Consider the following 16,983-nt stretch of genomic DNA (forward strand, 5'->3'; position numbering starts at 1 on the left):
TCCTGTTCACAGGCTTTTATTTTTTGCTACATGTCAACATCAATTTTTGAAAATATCATTAGCACATTGTGATGGCTCCCAATCATGGGCTCTCCATACTGTACTCTTAGTTCACATCATCAGTGGAATTGAACATATTAACTAAACCTCGACAATAAATATTCACATTGTATCAGTTTTGCACAGATGGTAACCAAAATGGTGATGAGGAGTTTCTATACAAGTCTGTTCTCGGATGTTTATCCCTAACTTCACCATAAATAAAGGGTACACATATGACAAGTAATGAAATAGAAGCCAAAATATTGTCTTTTCAACAGTCGTCGCACACCTAGATTTCGAAGGACATGGACGCCTCCTTGCACTTCACATATGAACTGCAGTTCTTGACACATTTTATGTACATGGTCTGCAGGTGATAATTCAAAGCTATCAGCTTCAATGGCACAATGAGAGGAACTGCATGGAGTGCCAGCATTGCAAGTAAGTACACAATGTCATACAATACCGCACTGCTCAATGTCTCTGTGGTACCAGTCAACAAATGAAAAAGATTTGTGAAGGGTGATAAAGTAAGGAGGTTGGGGCAGTTACGAAGCATGCTGAAATACGAAGTCTCTATTAGTCATCTTGAAGTGGTACGTTGGATTTAACAATATGAAAATCCATGTTTTGGTATCTGAATAAAAAGATGTACAAGCAAGTAAAGGATAAAACTCTATCCACTGCTTTCAATGGTAGCATGAAATATCGAATCCCCCCAGGACATTTACCACAAAAGAGGACTGGCAGCTGAAACTGATCTCTTTCAATTTGAAAAACAGGTTTCTATATTTCAGAAGTTCCACTTTGGAAGCCCTAGATATAAACTGGTTACTGGATGTTAAGTTCTGTGGTTTTGTGTAGTCTTAAAAAAAGACTAGACTTCGTTTTGTGTTATGGTGCCTTAATTCTGTCAAGCTTGTGGTGAAGAAAACATCACACTTTGCCAAATCTCTTTTCAAATTCTAAGTGACCAATGTAAGCTGACAAACCAAGGCTGGGTTTCTTCGGACATTCAGTACACGACATGTTTTCCTTGAAACCAATCAGGGTAAAATACAATTTTCTCAATAATACAAGCAATGAACCAATTGGCGAGGGCACACTCTATGGCATATATTTACCATATTCCAAGAGGTCCCCATGTTCTGCTTTCTGTACACTCAGAAAGAACAAGTAGAAATTTGTGATTCCATGCTACAAATATGGCACTAAACATATTCATGCAATAAGCAAGCCTTTACATTGATATGTATAGGAACTCTTAAGCATACAACACGGAAATGCAATGATTTTGCGGATTTCCTTATTGTTCATGTGAATGAATATGCAAGCAATTTACCTCAAGCACGGGTCTCTGCCAAGAGAGCCATTGCACCTACTTCAATGTAAAGTGAGGGTTATGAAGTTAATGGTGATAGAGCCAAGACACCATGGTAACTGTCAGTTTCAGATACATCCTTGGTTAGTACTATAGTAAGACCACAGCTTGAGGTATGGTGTATATGAGGTTCAAGTGTACCTGACATTCACACAATGAGCAGTTTTGGGAACTTTGTTGTTGGTCCATTCTTTTGTGCAATGTAGCGCTTTTATTTTTGCCAGTGTCATGAAGCATGTGTATTGTATCATATCATTTGAAAAGGTTTGATGTTAATTATGTGTGGTATATGTTATGGCTGGCCATTTGGTTTCTCACATCTATTTCACATCCATGAATGGCACCACAGTATTAGCACTTGTCGCACACCAGTCATGTGCACTGATGTTGCTTAACACAGAAAATACTCTTTACATCAAGGTCCTGGAAGATTTCTGTCAACATCTGTGATATCTCTCGGTATCATCTTTCACGGGGTCTATACATATATATATATGTGGATATATATTTACCGATGCATGTATTTCCAACCAGTACAAAAGAATGTCACAATCCAGAACTTTTTAACGACTGCCCCACACTTCAAAAATCCTTGGTAGTTACTGAGAATACCCATTCTTAAAGGCCATGAGGCCTCATACTGGCATAACCATAATTAAAGTCCACTGCTAGGCCTGTTAGCCTAAGAGCCATTCTTGTCTGGCTTGTGTCTGCTGTTGGGTAGCAACAGTTGGAGCGGACACAAGCTAGATACGGACCTTCAGGCTAAGGTTAGTAGCAAATTGCAAACACTAGACCATCTGTGCGTACATGTCACGACCACCCAACCCCATCACTGGTTCGGACCTAGCAGCTGCAGGACTATTGCTTCCATGATATTGTTGTCTGTGGAAGAGACCTGGATGGGATCATGTCTAGAAGGTACTCCCGGTGGCGGTCGGCGGCGGAGGACGGCTTGTTCTGCACCACCTGGTAGGGGAACATGCCCGGCTGCATGTTGGAGGCCTGGCCGAAGTGTTGGCTGAAGACGTGCGAGTTGCCGCTGCGAGACTGGTGGTACTGGCGACTGTGGGCTTGGAGAAGCTGGGAGAAAAGAGAGGGCATACCATTGAGATTTAAGATATATCAGTGTTTATAACTGACGGCTTGATTGGTTGAAACTTAAGGTGGGGGGACGTTGGTAAACTGAATAGAAAAATGAGAGGTGATGTGACATTTTGTTAGGATAGTCTATAGCCTAGAGCTTGACAGCAACGGAAAGAGGGGTTAATTGTTCAGCTTGCTAGCTCTGCTTTGAAAGTGCTTAAATATGCTTGTTTGCACAGATATCTATGACCTTACCTTTCTAAAAGAACACTAATTCAACATGTTGTCTGTGCCCTTAACATCACTGCTAATATTAGTAGTCTTACTAGTGCATAGCTGCGTGCATGTGGTATTGCAAGAAGAAGGGTTTGAGGCAAAGTATAAAAGAAGCCTATAGAGACACTTGAGTTTGCCTGCAGTCCACGGGAAACAAATGTTCACAAGAACTGGTCCACAGATACGCAGGGCTGATGACATAAGTCCCACTATACTTTGTAAAACTGGTGGGACACAAATAGGTGTTATTGTTTCAAAGCACATACACATGGCGGGGCACATTTATAAACCTGTGTTTACACAAAAACCCTTTACCTTCATCATCAAGTCAAATGGTGAATTAACATCTAAAAATGCTAAACACTTTCTATGTTACCTAATGTCACCATATTCCCAAGATGAACCAACTAAAGATTAACAGCAAATATTTCCTGCCTTGTGTGCATTTCATGGACTTCTGTTGATAAAAACATTTTCCATACCATATCACCCACTAGGATTATCATAATGCATTGATTTTTTTGCTGTTTATTACTTTTCCATACAAAATACTGACGAAAAAGAAACATTGTTTTGGATGCAGTGACTGCATTTATCAGAGTATGCATCAAACAAATCTGCTTGCCCAAAACTGCCACTCATTACTTTTCCACAAAATCCTGAAAACCCCAACAACTTTATGTTGGATGCAGCAACATCATAGACCTTGTCAAACTAATCTCCAAGCAGATCTATCGGTCGCAATGATGTGCCCATACTGCTTTTGACCTTTGGATACTGTCCTTGCCACTGATAGATCTGCTTGGAGATTATTGTTAAACAAAACATCCTGCGAAAAATGCCACACACACACACACAGAAGCCTGCAGTACATGCTGGTCCATCGCAGTTGGCTGACCTTGGAGGAGAGAGGATGTGAACTTACCCCAGCCCTGCCCCTGCCCCGTCCCCTGCCCCGCCCCCGACTCCTCACCTGCTGGTGGGTGCGCAGCTGCTGCAGCTGGTGCTGGTGGGTGCTGGTCAGGTTGGCAGGGGAGGAGGATGAGGGAGTGGAGGAGGAGGTGGGAAGAGTCTGGTTCATGCGCTGCTCGATCTCCTGCTCCTGTTGCAGGGCCTGCAGAAGTACGGGAGGGACACAGTACTGTTAACAGCCAGGTTTGGTTAACAATCTCCCTGCTGAGCAAGCCTTGTGGTGCCAAACTTGTACAGTCAAAACTGCCCAAGGAGACCACTCAGGGGACTGATGAGATGTGGTCTATTGTGGACAGATGGTCACTATAAAATAGGGACCATCAAAAACGTGGTTATATTGACCAGGTGGTCCTTATGTAGAGGTGGTAACTTGTACAGGTTTGACTGTATTGGTCAAGGTGTTATGCCGCAGGGAGAAAGTTTATGGAAGGGCAAGTAGTGTTGTTGCTTTTAGATAATTTGATTCATTTGAACCAAACTGTTAAATCAAAGGTGATCATGTGAATAAATTATAATGTCAACAGCAAACAAACACATCAAACGATATGACAATTGTTTTCGTATTTGTCTCACAAAGGCTTAACATTTACAACTGATTGTTTGCTAAGCCTTGTTGATCTTGGTATGCTGTGAAATTGGAGAGGAGAGCACAAGGATAGAAGCAAGAAAACAACAGCATATCACTATCACTACACGCAACCACTGCAAACTTGATTACATGAAGAGTGCTCATAATAGCACCCATAAGATATATTGACAGCTAGTGCAAGCATAATATTTTGCCAGGTTGAATCTGCATCTGGTGCAAACTGAATTTTGTTTTTAATTACATGACCATTTCAAGACACAAGGTTGGCAATCATAGTAATTTTGGTCCTACCAATTAATCTATTGGTCCTTCTATGTACACAATCAAGGTCCTAACATTTTGTTCCTTTTTTAGTTGATGCAGTTCTAAATAATTAATAGCGCAGATTTGTCTTTAAATGCTCTACTGCAAGCCAAAGCTACACGCAAACTTATCTTTAGCATCTTCTACTGTTACTTAAGCCAGACCCTGTTCATACCAGGATTCATGAATCTCAATCGCCCAGGCACTGGATTGATTCTGATTAGAGCTGCCAAATTTACGTCCTGTCCTGAGGTGGATTCGGTGGATCTGGATTAACCCCACTCGGAGCTGGACCATTCATACCAGGATTCACGAATCAGGATCAACCACACGCTTGGGTGAATCCTGATTCTGGTCTGAATGGGGTCTTAGTTTTTCAATTTTTCAGTTAGCTGATTTTCAATTTGTTTGTTGAAGTTTTTGTGCTCTATGTTTCATTTCATTGCACAATACTTAATCAAGGGGCAAACAAAAGGTGTGCTGGGACATCTAAACTTCCACTCAAACACAGTAGGAAGTAAGACAACAAACCAGGTAGTGATCAGCACTGGTTTGGAGATCCATCACTGAACTAACCTGGGCAGGGAACAACAGCAGCAACATAGAGATTTCTTCACAACCCAGAAACCTTCACAGTTAAATTTGTTGTTGCTTTTGTTTACGTCTATGATCAGTTATCGCTCTCTAGTTGGACATACTTTCTGGTAGTGAATCATCGAAGCACTGATATCATTATTGAGCTAGTAACGCTTCCTTATTGATAAATATTAAGACAAGCAATGAGCTGTGAAAAAACAAGAAATCTTGGTAAAAGTGATGGATATCCAAATCCCAGCCAACAACACAGCCAAAACCAGATGGTGGGAAGATCCCATGCAGGCCCACACAAATGTCAAACAAAAGGCTGCTCAGAGTTACGCTTTTTAAGTATCTTCTTTTACGATCATCTCTTTCGTCTACTACTTTCCCGGAGTTAGTAGTGTATGTGTCTTACCTTGACAAATGCTGTCTTCAGTCTGTTGGTATGTTCTGCCTTTAGTGCCTTCTTTTGGTTGGTTGTTACACACTGCTCACAGATGACTGTCGGGCTTCCTGGCTTCTCTTGTTTCCACATGGCGGAGAAGTCTGTTTTACACTGCTTGCAGAAGAGAGGCTCGGGCTGGGCCCGTACTGCGTTCCTACTCGGGTCCTGCATGTCCAGTATATTGTTCACCACCGCCTCCAGCCCGATCAGGCATATAAACTCATTGTTAGCAGCACTGGGCAGGAATGTGAGCTCTGGGGGCGGAGGTTTGGGGGGCGGGATCTGCAGCAGCGTCTTCTCCAGCTGCTTGCGGAGAGCGAGCTTGGCGGCCGCCTGTCTGCTGGCCGCGGTCTGGGGGTCGTTCTGCTGCTGTTGGCTGGGCGGGGTCCCCGGGTGCTGCGACGCCACCTGGTGCACCTGGATGGGCTGGTACGACCCGGAGAGGTTGGACGTTGTCACGGCAACAGAATTCTGATTGACAGGGCGGATCATCTGCAGGGGAATGATGTTGATGTTGGTGCCGCGCATCCCCACCATGTTGTTGGCGTTCATCCCGCTGGGCGTGGTGACCCGCGGCGCCATGATGAGTGGCGGCGGACCTTGCTGTCGAGCCTGTTGCACCATGGGACCTCTCATGAGCTGCGGCATGCCGACCTGGCCCCTCTGGTTGGGCTGCTGGCCCCCACGGACCAGCGGAGGCGGGCCGCTTCCCGTGGGCTGCCGGGGGATTGCCACTTTACCACCCGGGGCCGTGTTTTCTCTTTGTACCTGGACCTGGCTCTGTCGAATCTTCTTCAGGAGAATGAGCTTGGCTTCTTCACTTTTCAGCTCCTCTTTCAGTTTCTTAATGACCTTGTCATGATCCTCGGGCGACATGCGGCCATTCTGCTTCTCCGCCTTGTTGGCAGACTTGCTGGCTGCGTCCTCGTCGTGTCCGTTGGTGACCGGGCTCTTGGAATCCGAGTCATCCGACAGGACGATGCAGTCAGGAGAAGATGCTCGGCTGCTGGGCTCTGTTCTGTTGGCATCACTAGAAGCAACGTAGAACACAGTCAGCACTACTTCTTGCCCATTACCACATACAACAGGACTGCGAGGTATGAGGCTTTGTTGTTTTTTTACAAACATTTGTTACTGGCGTCTAGGAGATTAAAATAGTATATAAGGCAAATTCAAAGCAAGCTGAAGAGAGATAATACTTTATTACAACAAGTCTTGAAAAAAACCCAAAGTAAGCTTACCCATTTACAGCCTCCGATGTATCCATGTGGTCCACAGGTTCCTTCTTAATATCATTTGTTGTTCTCCTCTCACTGTCACTTTCACTATCATCAGCGTCTCGGCCTGACCTGGAAAAGTCCAACACCTCCGCCTCCTGATCGTTGGTGGTGGAGTCTGGGTTCTGTTTGGAACTTTTACTGGACATGGACTGCATACTGTCCTGACTGGCATCATCTTCTGTGTTATTCTCAGACGGTCTAGCCTTGCTGTCAGATTCAGTGGTGCGTTCCTCAACTGTCTTGCTGTCTGTTTCGATGTCTGTGCTCTCCTTTAGTTCAGCGGCTGGTTCAGCACCGGGTTTAGCGTCAGCCTCGGCACACTGTTCTGGCGATGTGGTAGCCTCTGCATCAACCTCTGTTTCTGCCTCTGCGGCATCCACCTCTGTTTCTGCATCTGTGTCCAATTTTGGCTTCTTTGCAGCCTGAGCATCTGCTGTCTCTTCTTGGTCCGAGTCATCCTTTTCAAAAGGTCTGCAGAATCAACAATTAAAAAGATGTTTTATTTTGTTCACTTTAAAATTAAAAAAAAGTGGTATTGAATCACACTACATAAAACAAAACTGGATCATACAGAAATCAAAGTTTTCTTACATTGCTGTAAAATTGTGTCAAGATATTTCACGTCCATGACCATGCCTACCTCTTGGATGGTGATGGCTGTTCTGATGCCTTTTCTGGCTCCTCCTGCAGTTCAGACTTGTCTGGAACCTCTGCATTGGCTGCCTCGCTGAAATGGGTCCAGAAAAATGGGTCAATACAACAAACTGGTTAAAATATCTCTTACTCTGTGTGACAACTGACGCAGCTGTTTTTCCCACACATTTTTACCTCTAAAAGTAAAATGGGTCCCGAAAATTCAATACAACAAACTAGTTAAAATATTTTTGAATTCCGTGTGACAACTGACGTAGCTGTTTTTCCTAGACATTTTAACTCTGAATATAGTCTTCATTCTTCAGAAACTATAAGCTACAGATTGTTGTCTTACCTTTCTGTTGGCTTTGGAGAAGAATCCATTGTTATTTCTGGTTCACCTGACAGCACTGATGATGATGTCAATTTGCCTGTAGGGAGAATAGGGAGGGGTAAGATACATGTATGTGGCTATCATATGGGCTTAGTGACCAACGATACAAAGTGTCTTTGTAGACAAATGCCTTTATATCAATGCTTTTATATAGTTATCATAATACAGAGGAGCATACCTTTCTCGTAATGACTGGCATAGACCTTTTCTAATCTACAAAAGTTTATCCTACGCAGCAAGAAAACAGCACTTTCAAAACTACAACACCACCATTTGCGTTTGCTGGAGGTCAAGCTTACCAACCATATCAAGCTACTTTGTTGCTGTGAGAAATTTGGATTCAAAATTATTTTCTCTTCTTGACTTGAGGTCCATTTGATGGAAAACAACTGCTGCTCTACTATTTAACTGATAAGACAGTAAACCAAATACTGGACACTTGTCAGATTGACTTGGGACTGAGGTTTCCAACATGATCTTTCACCTGAAAAAATAGGGGTGTCTCTTGAAAAATCCAAGAACAATCTCATGGATGAAAGTCTTAATACAGTAGCTTACGTTGTCAGATTTGTTCACTGTCAATTTGGGACAAAACGCATTTTGTTACATTTGTAAGCCATAAAAAACTCAACGTCCTGACATTATATAGTCAAACTTTCGAGGTCAAAAATACTTTTATAACCACTTAACATGTGAGCCTCATTCTATTTGCAGGTAACATATTTCACATGTAGGTCCTTCACACACCACCATTATTTACATCCAGAAATTCGTTCGGAGTACTGATAGAAAGTAAACAAATATCGCGGGATGATATCCATCAAGTAACAGATGAAAGGCCACAAAAGGGTACAAGTGGGGCAACTTGTAAGGTAGTCTCCACGGACCTTGTTGCTAGGCAACCATGACTGAAGTTCCTGGTCACATGAAGCTCCGCCCACTTGACGGATCTTATTACCACAACAAAGCCCTTGGCTACAAACTGGGAAACCCCACATGGGACAACAGAATGCTCGCTGGCCATTGGTGGGCAGATGGAGAAAGCTGATTGGTCAGCGATGAGATCAATTCCAAATGTCCTACATAACATTGCTGCAAAATTTTGTGATAGTTTCAACCCAAATCTTCCTAGAAAATGTGTGAACTTTCACTCATTTGAGGATGGGTAAGGGATGCTGGAAAGGCGAGTATCTGAATTATCTCCATCAGCCAGTCAGGAAGGTGGCCTTATAAAGCCACCGCCCTTCAGCCAATCAGAGTGCGCTTCGGGCCATGACGTCATTTTCCCGGGGACGCGCTCCTTCCCATGCCCTCTCCCTCTCCCATTCATTTTCTATGGGAATTTTGTGTTCTATCGCCTTCCTAAAGACCAGTTCAAAGGTCAAAACACGTCACATCCGTCCACAGAAGCTCCTAGAAGAACAGGAAAGACATTTTAGCCAGTTTGATTCACGGAAAACCTCGGGAATCTGCACATTCTGGGCGAAATGGCTGCCGAATCGTCAGGTAAGCAGACTAGTTCTTCATTTTTTCATGTAATTTGACTGGTCTAACTAACTAGTTTCGAGGAATTTGTCGTAATTCGTATCATTTTTCCGTGATTGTTTAGGGTGTTATCAGTCGATCCCCCCATTTTATCTCGGCTTGTTTTGCGTTGGAAAGAATGTTTGCTTTTTCAAAGTTGAGCCGTCGCTCGCTCGGTAGCAGCCAGCCGCATTGTTAGTGTACGGACATTTGCACACTTCCGCGTTGTTTTTACGGAACAAAAATGGTTTAATTGGCCGTACGCGGCGTGTTCATCTAAATCTACTAATTTTCCTGAATGAATTAGAGTGTCTGCCATGCTTCCACGTTGTTCGTTTTTACTGATATCGTTCTAGAAAAAATGTTCGCTTTTTTGAACGAAGAGAAGCCGCAATTTTGCGAAAATAGCCAAAGGTGGGGAGGGGGGCGTTGACTGGTGAAGGCCGATATGGGTATGGTTCCTGTGGGTTTTGTAAAATATTGTAGTCTTGAAATGCATATTATTTGACAATCGTGAACATATGTGACTTCTGATATCATTTTTACGACGACTTGAAGGATCTTTGAAGGGTATTTTGGTCGTTTTACTTGCAAATTTCCTCTGGAAAAACTAAATTGGATACATAAGCCAGTTTCAAGCATGCTTTATGGAATCAGAGTAGAGTAGAGTAGAGCAGATCCTTTCGGCCAGGTAGGAAGGTCATCTTCCAATTTATATATATATTATATACATATTTTTTTATCAGCTACTACATAATCACCCAGAAAAGGTCAAGCATGGTTTGATGATTTGATGAATAGAAGATGCAACAATTATTTTATGCAGGACTCAAAGGTAAACTGACATACAGTGGCACGCAGAGCTTCAACCAGTTGGTGCAAAAGATTTCGGGACACGACTTACATCGTACATCCACTGTAAGTAAACTTGATTTTGAGTGGTGAGTTGTGGAATATACAGTGATAATGGCAAATAATTCCTTGTTCTCTTGCTAATGTTGTACCTCCTAATGATAACACCCCCCCCCCCCCCATTTGGATTATCATAGGTGATTTACTTTGATAGCATGTCATCTGTGTTTCAGACTTTGGTGCCCATGCCGGTGACCGGCTAGCTACCCACCCCTTTCTGCACTTTTCCAATTGTGAAAAACAATTGAGAATAAGAATAATTTGTGTGCAGACGACAAGGCGCTACCATCTGATCACTCGGAATGGCAGGGGGCATTACAAAAGCAAGTAGGCTGAACAGGTACATCATTACATTTGTCCACATGGCAATTATCAGCATCATTCCAATGGCAAGTAAGAATTTGACAGACAAGTATTCACATGGCTCAGTTGGGAACAAAGGCCTTCTCTCTTTGGTAAGCCCCATATTTTATTTGAACCTTATCTATTCATTTTTATTGAGGTCATAAGGGAAGAGGGAATATAACAGAGATACGGATTACATCATTTAAGTCACATCATAGACTCATAATAAATCTATCAACATATATCATTTCATACACATGGTACAAAAGACCTGATAAACCATTTGGATAATCAGAGGTAATCTATTTCTATAATTGGACTGTATGTCTTTTCAGTTGATGCAAATGCAGCCTTGGGGCCAAAACAGTGTGCAAGAAAATGACGACTCTTCAGACACAGGTTTCAGCGACAGCAAGTCTGATGCAAGTGCCTGAGCCTCCTGAGTCTGCTGTTGATGAAGATGAAAACCATGTTGTGTACAATGGGGACCAGGATGATCTATGAAATATGAACATGTATCTGTTAAACTCTGGAAACAACTAATCCAACTGTCTGGAGGATGTATTAAGAAACTTAGAATGAAGTAGAAGAACTATGGCATAATGATAACTTCAACTGTAAAAAGTATTAAAAACAACTTAAGTTTTTTTTTAGTTTAGCCATACATATCATTCAGTGACCCCTCCTTCTTAAGAAGCTCAAGTGTAGCTCAGGTTCACCTACAATGTACTTTATTTCTGTAGAGCAGGTTTCAGGCTTTGTTATTGTAGATCCCAGTAATATGTATACATGTACTAGTACTTGCTTATGTCGAGACCTTCCACTTCCAGTCACGAGTCGAGATGGCAGCCCAAGTCTTTCGGTCCTTCATCGCCTGGAGCATACTATCCACTTCAAGTCCAGTGTCATACTAGTATGTGTATCTCAAAGATGTAAGCATTCTGTATATACTGTCTTTTTTAAGAATTCCAGAGTGTGTGTATATGTATTGTTACTAATAAAGCCTAAATAAAGCAAATGTAAGTTATTCTAAGATTGGCACAATGACAAATAGTTCTCTCTTTCTGTATACATGTACATACAAGTAGAGATGAGGCAATATGTTTTATGAACTAGGGCATTTAGAATGCGAAAATATTTGCCTGTTGTGTTAGCCCCACCCAATGCTGATGTCAGTTCACTCTGCTGTGTTTGTGTTGAATGTCCTCACATCCCAACTATCACCAAGTAAATTATCCGGGTCCCTCATGTTTTCAGGTGTTAGGGTGTTCACTAAAACAGTTCTACAGAGGCTTTTCACCCATTAGATGCATCATCTGCAGTGAAATGTAAACTTGGTAACTTTTAAATGTAACATGATCAGATCTCAAAGTGCCAACCCAACATCATTGTATTACCCTCTACATGATGAATAAGACCTACTTGTCATATATTTGTTGTTGAGCCCTGACGTCTCTTGGCAGATGATCTCCATGAAGAGGTATACAGGTGGGTCAAAAAGGAAATGATGACATGATCACAGACAAATGGATTTCTAACTTACTTACTTTCTGGGGTTGTAAACTATTCAAAATGATGAGCACAGACACTAGATGAGCTAAGATTGCAAACGTTTTTATTTGATAATACTCTGTCACTTAAAACTTATTATACCTGATATGAGATGAATTACAATACTTATGAATCTATTCATAGATTTTGAATTCCCTTCTGTCTTACCTTAAAAAAATACGTGAGAATTACTCCCTTTCCAAACGTTTCCGTAGTGGTTCATTGTACCGCATATCTCCGGTGGTTTGGGCCATTCTACCTCCATGTGGTTTGCATCGACCTTCTTGTGACTCCAAGAATAAGTCGCACGTCTGAATCATCCTGAGGGGTTTGCTTGCACAGGGAAATAAGGTATGTAGGCAGAAGTGTATCGGGTCTCAAGAGCCGGTTCCCACCAAACAGACTAAAATGGAAAACCCCTGACCTCCCATTTTACCCCAGCAGGTTAAGTAGTTGATTTTATGTTGCACCATTCTACAGTGCACGGATGACCTGTCACGTCTGTAATTTCTAGGACAGCGAAAGTTAAGCCAAGCTTAGTGCAAAGCAGTGGGAAACAACAAGTAGTGTGTCGAGCCCTTATCACGCGCTCGTACCAGTGGGAAAACAAACTCCAGATGTAGAGGGTGAAAATGTCATGTTAGTGCCCGCTGAATGACAGGCCTTCTTTCTTACTGCCAATCACTGAAATATATATGGGGTATAGTAGCCTGCAGCTGCCGCTGGAATCTTGTTATGCTGGTTTGAAAATCGAACACCACTTCCTGGTTTTTGGCGGCCATATTGCTTTTGAGGTCAAACTTTGGGGTCATGGGAAGTGCGCATGCGCGATAGGGCGGGTGACGCCATATTGGCGGTGGCTTTATAAGGCCACCTTCCTGACTGTCAGCAGTCTAGCATCATTGAATTCCGCGTTCAGCAGTAAAAGCTAATGTAATCACCAGTCTTTAATTACAGAAGCCTGCATTAGTTACTAATGAGCAGGTGGCAACAATTTATGCTCAGGTTAATAACACCACGTGGCTAAGTGTGCAGAAGAAATGCCACGCTCGTAATTCAGAGCATCCTGGCATAGTTCACTCTTCAACCATGACAAGATAAAAACTTCCACGCTACAGCTGAAAATTCTGTCCTCTATCTGAAATCTACTAAAAAATCCTCCCCACTTCACCCGCCTCCCTGTGTCTGGGACTAAGGGCTGATTGGAATTTGTTATACGCTGTCTTGATAATCATCCCGCAACACCAAAAGGTTTGAAACCATTTCTATCACTGAAATCACAGTATGTTAAAACATCACACGCAAACTGACTGTCTGGAGATGTTCGGGCTTATGTGTCACACCTACACATAATCTCTCATACTCAAGCACTTTGTAGTTATTCATATTACCAACCAGCCAACTGTTCAAGGACACATTCATCACTGCTGTATGCTAATGAAGAAATAAAGCTGACCGCTGCAAAGATTGTGCACACCACACAATGACACTGTGTCATGATTACAACTTCTAAATTGTTAGAAGTTTGATACATTTCCTATGATGAGCATTGGTGCCGCGCATCCCCTCACGAAAAATCTATAAAATGTTTCAGTGAAGAAGTGGTGCCTTTCCTTTTCATATGATATATGCATAAATGTAAAGAAAATTAACATATCTAATATTCTCTTCAAAAGAGACAGACGCATACATGTGAAAATTGTTTCTGTGTGTGTGACTGCATATGCATCGAATAGAAAAATATTATTATACTTTGTGCCAGAAAGTCAAGACAGTCCCAATAAAACACACCAGAAGCAGCTATCTGGAAAAAAAAAATCAGTTTTTTGGCCACATCCCATTGTAGTAAAAAAAACTAACGAGGATGTCGATGACCCAGTCTACTCGTTTTTAACATATCTACAAGTACACGCTTCTTTTGTTAAGCTTCCAGCAAATTCAATAACATGTAAACCAGCTGTACTTTCATTCAAGTTGTGAAGTCGTTGATCAGTCGGAATGTTCTCAAGTTATTGAATGTAGCCATGGTATGTTATATCAATTAACCTTGTCAATGTGGTAAAACATTGGCATCATTCTCAGTGTAAAAAACATGGAAACAAAGTACAACAGCGTTAGGATCCTGATGAAATGTTGGATGACATTAAGGTCACTATTACTTTATTAGTTAAATCGAAAACCTAACATTCACAAACTTCATTTTACATGGGGAACGAACGCAAACAGGATATACCGCTATATCATATATGATGCCAGTATCCTACCAGTGACCATATTATATAACATCTTGTACAAAGACCAGGATACAACGTATGTCCCACAGAAGTACATGCCCATTTAGCACTTTTCTGTTGTCATTCCTCAAGAGATATACTTGACCTTGAGTTTATCTTTATTTCTTTATTCGAAATTGCAACAACACAAATATTATACACAGTGGACGACAGGCAGACAAGCTGATGTTTAAACCTTGAGTTTAAATCAGGAGGCATGGACATATCATGCCATTCCATAAATTCATAGAAAGTCGCTTCAGAACTTGCGAACAAGAGAAGATACTAGTAGTAGTAGCGACAGATTATTTTACATCGGCCTGTGTGATCATGTAGCTCATGTTGTTGGGGCAGGAAAAGTAACTGCACAAACCACTTCAGTGACTTAGGGCAAGCAAGGAGGTTAAATATACACGTATATTTAACCTCCTTGGGGCAAGTTAGAACTTACTATTGAAGTTTTAAATCTGCCTCTAGAGGGGCAAAGGTTATTGACCACAAAAAAGAGCGAGACGCAAACTTTCTCAGGAAGCCATCTTTTTGCATGAAGGGTGTTGCAAATCATGTATCAAGAATATCATAATTTTAGATTAGCTCCACATCAAGAAACTACCAGTACAACTCCACACCATGCGTAATAAGCCACACGACATATAAAAAGCGCGAAATGGATCAAGATAAGTCAAGGTTCGAAAACTTTGCTGATGCAAAAATCATTGACGCCCGACTTGTGGTAAAGCTGGATTTGCCTTTTGTCCATAATCATGTCACACACAATAAATTTGAGTTTAGAATTAGAGTGAACTTGCACACATCATCATATCACAGTACCACTGCATCCATGGAAACCAGCTGATATGATATAGGTCACTAGAGTTCCCCTCATTTCAACAAGTCTTGTTGGTCTATTCTAAGGGTGCTGAGCTCTTAGGTGTGAAAAATGGGCCAAGGTTGGAAATGTGAATTTTTCCCCCACATTCAGCATCTGTCACTGAGCCACCTTCTTTCAGTCTGGGGAGAAACATACTTTTGATCAGTGATCATTAAGCCTGCGTTGGTCTGCAATAAAATTTCACAAATTTTTCATAGAATCATGTAATGTGATGATATTGATGACGCAAGAAAATAATAACTGTTATGCTTTTCACTGGTTGAGCAATAGTTAACCCGAAGAATGATATGTCCAGCTGTTGATATCACATGTGGAAAGGTCCTGATGAGCACCTAGATTCTCCCTACCCCGCAGTCGTCTCTCGCTCCGAACCTTCTTCGTCCGCCGTACGAGCCGACAAAATGGCGGGCCAATTCCGATTCAATTGTCAAGTCCCACGTGAAACTACCGGCTTTTCGGGCTTCGGCGTGTTGACATTTGGTTCAAAATGTCGGCGTGGTGTTCAAGGTATTGAGTTAGTGCTACAAAAAGAAGCGCACTTACCGAAAAACGAGACCGTCCGACTGACGGTCGGCCGTGACCCTCACGATTCGCAGTGTCTCCCCAGACCTGGCGCCTCGTCACAACTGCACTAACGTGGGACGTGCGGCCTTCCAAATTTTACCGATGTCAGTATGTCCTCTCAGAACTCGTCTAGCTGATTTTACTCAATGTGGATGAAAGTCTCACAGGTAGAGATATGACAAAGCACGTTGAATATTACTCTTACACCTAAGACAAAGGCGGCCGGTCGGGCCTGGCTGTGGACATTCACCCCTTCTCACAATGGGGAAGCACCCTCAGCTTGGCACTGGCGTGGTTTTCTGGGATAGGGGTGTCCCAGTGTGCACTGCAGGGCTAAAGACAACAAGAAATTTACAAACAAACATATCCTTCAGGGTATCACCCTTATTTGGTGACCCTGCTCATGTGACTCGGGGTTCGACCAATCGCATCAGTCTTGGCTACGACCCCCATCAACATCTCCATGGCAACGCCTGATCAATCATGTGTCGAGGCCGCTGAGGAGGCACTAATAAACAAGTTTGTTTACAGGTCAAGGTGGGTTGTGTGTTTTTACATACTCAATGAAGCAGTGACATCATCACCCTGTGAACACCGCAAGCTGATTGGCTGACCAGGTTGTGGAGGAAACGGGAGCCTTTGTGATCACCACAATTATGGCCATCCGCCCTGCCTGACTCTTACCAATCGATCAATCATAACTGATCGACAGATCGATCAATAGTAAAACTGTCATTTTCAGGACATTTCTCATTTTCAGGACATTTTCAAAATTTAAGAATAAAAGAATCTAGATCATATTATAATATGGCCTGTCTATTTTGCATCTGATAGGTGCTGAACAGCTGTTTATCAATAGATTCCACATTCAGCCTCGATCAGTTGAAAAAAAAAGTTTCGGACAGGCACCTAGAAATAGTTTGAATGTTGATTCTTTTCGCT

General features: G+C 42.3%; 1 protein-coding gene and 1 long non-coding RNA gene across 5 annotated transcripts; one reads left to right on the forward strand and one right to left on the reverse strand.

Moving 5' to 3' along the window:
• On the reverse strand, positions 1-16,373 carry LOC136427772 (transcriptional repressor p66-alpha-like). 4 transcript variants are annotated; one of them, XM_066416923.1, is made up of 8 exons: positions 16,021-16,373; positions 7,942-8,017; positions 7,594-7,680; positions 6,915-7,424; positions 5,644-6,703; positions 5,181-5,225; positions 3,759-3,899; positions 1-2,506 (listed from the first exon to the last, which is right to left on the reverse strand). In XM_066416923.1, the coding sequence occupies exons 2-8, from the start codon at positions 7,968-7,970 to the stop codon at positions 2,285-2,287; spliced, it is 2,094 nt and encodes a 697-aa protein (XP_066273020.1). In that variant the 5' UTR covers positions 7,971-8,017; positions 16,021-16,373; the 3' UTR covers positions 1-2,284. The 4 variants fall into 4 exon arrangements, with proteins under 4 accessions (XP_066273020.1, XP_066273018.1, XP_066273021.1 ...); XM_066416921.1 differs by having other exon boundaries at positions 3,711-3,899; XM_066416924.1 differs by lacking the exon at positions 5,181-5,225 and having other exon boundaries at positions 16,021-16,368.
• LOC136427775 (uncharacterized) lies at positions 9,262-11,794 on the forward strand. Its single transcript, XR_010754512.1, has 4 exons — positions 9,262-9,486; positions 10,331-10,422; positions 10,590-10,756; positions 11,097-11,794. It is a non-coding gene; the product is annotated as an uncharacterized lncRNA (long non-coding RNA).
• Positions 16,374-16,983: the final 610 nt, after the last annotated feature.

Source organism: Branchiostoma lanceolatum, chromosome 2 (assembly GCF_035083965.1).
Source record: "Branchiostoma lanceolatum isolate klBraLanc5 chromosome 2, klBraLanc5.hap2, whole genome shotgun sequence".
Lineage (NCBI taxonomy): Eukaryota > Metazoa > Chordata > Leptocardii > Amphioxiformes > Branchiostomatidae > Branchiostoma > Branchiostoma lanceolatum.

What these genes read in the sequence shown, in the direction of transcription:
- LOC136427772 (XM_066416921.1), bottom strand. Translation starts at nt 7,970, where the DNA reads ATGGATTCTTCTCCAAAGCCAACAGAAAG. An exon ending in ACATCGGAGGCTGTAAATGG is followed by an intron (nt 6,704 to 6,914) that starts GTAAGCTTACTT and finishes CGTTGCTTCTAG; the next exon opens with TGATGCCAACAGAACAGAGC. An exon ending in GGGGCAGGGGCAGGGCTGGG is followed by an intron (nt 2,507 to 3,710) that starts GTAAGTTCACAT and finishes CTTTTCTCCCAG; the next exon opens with CTTCTCCAAGCCCACAGTCG.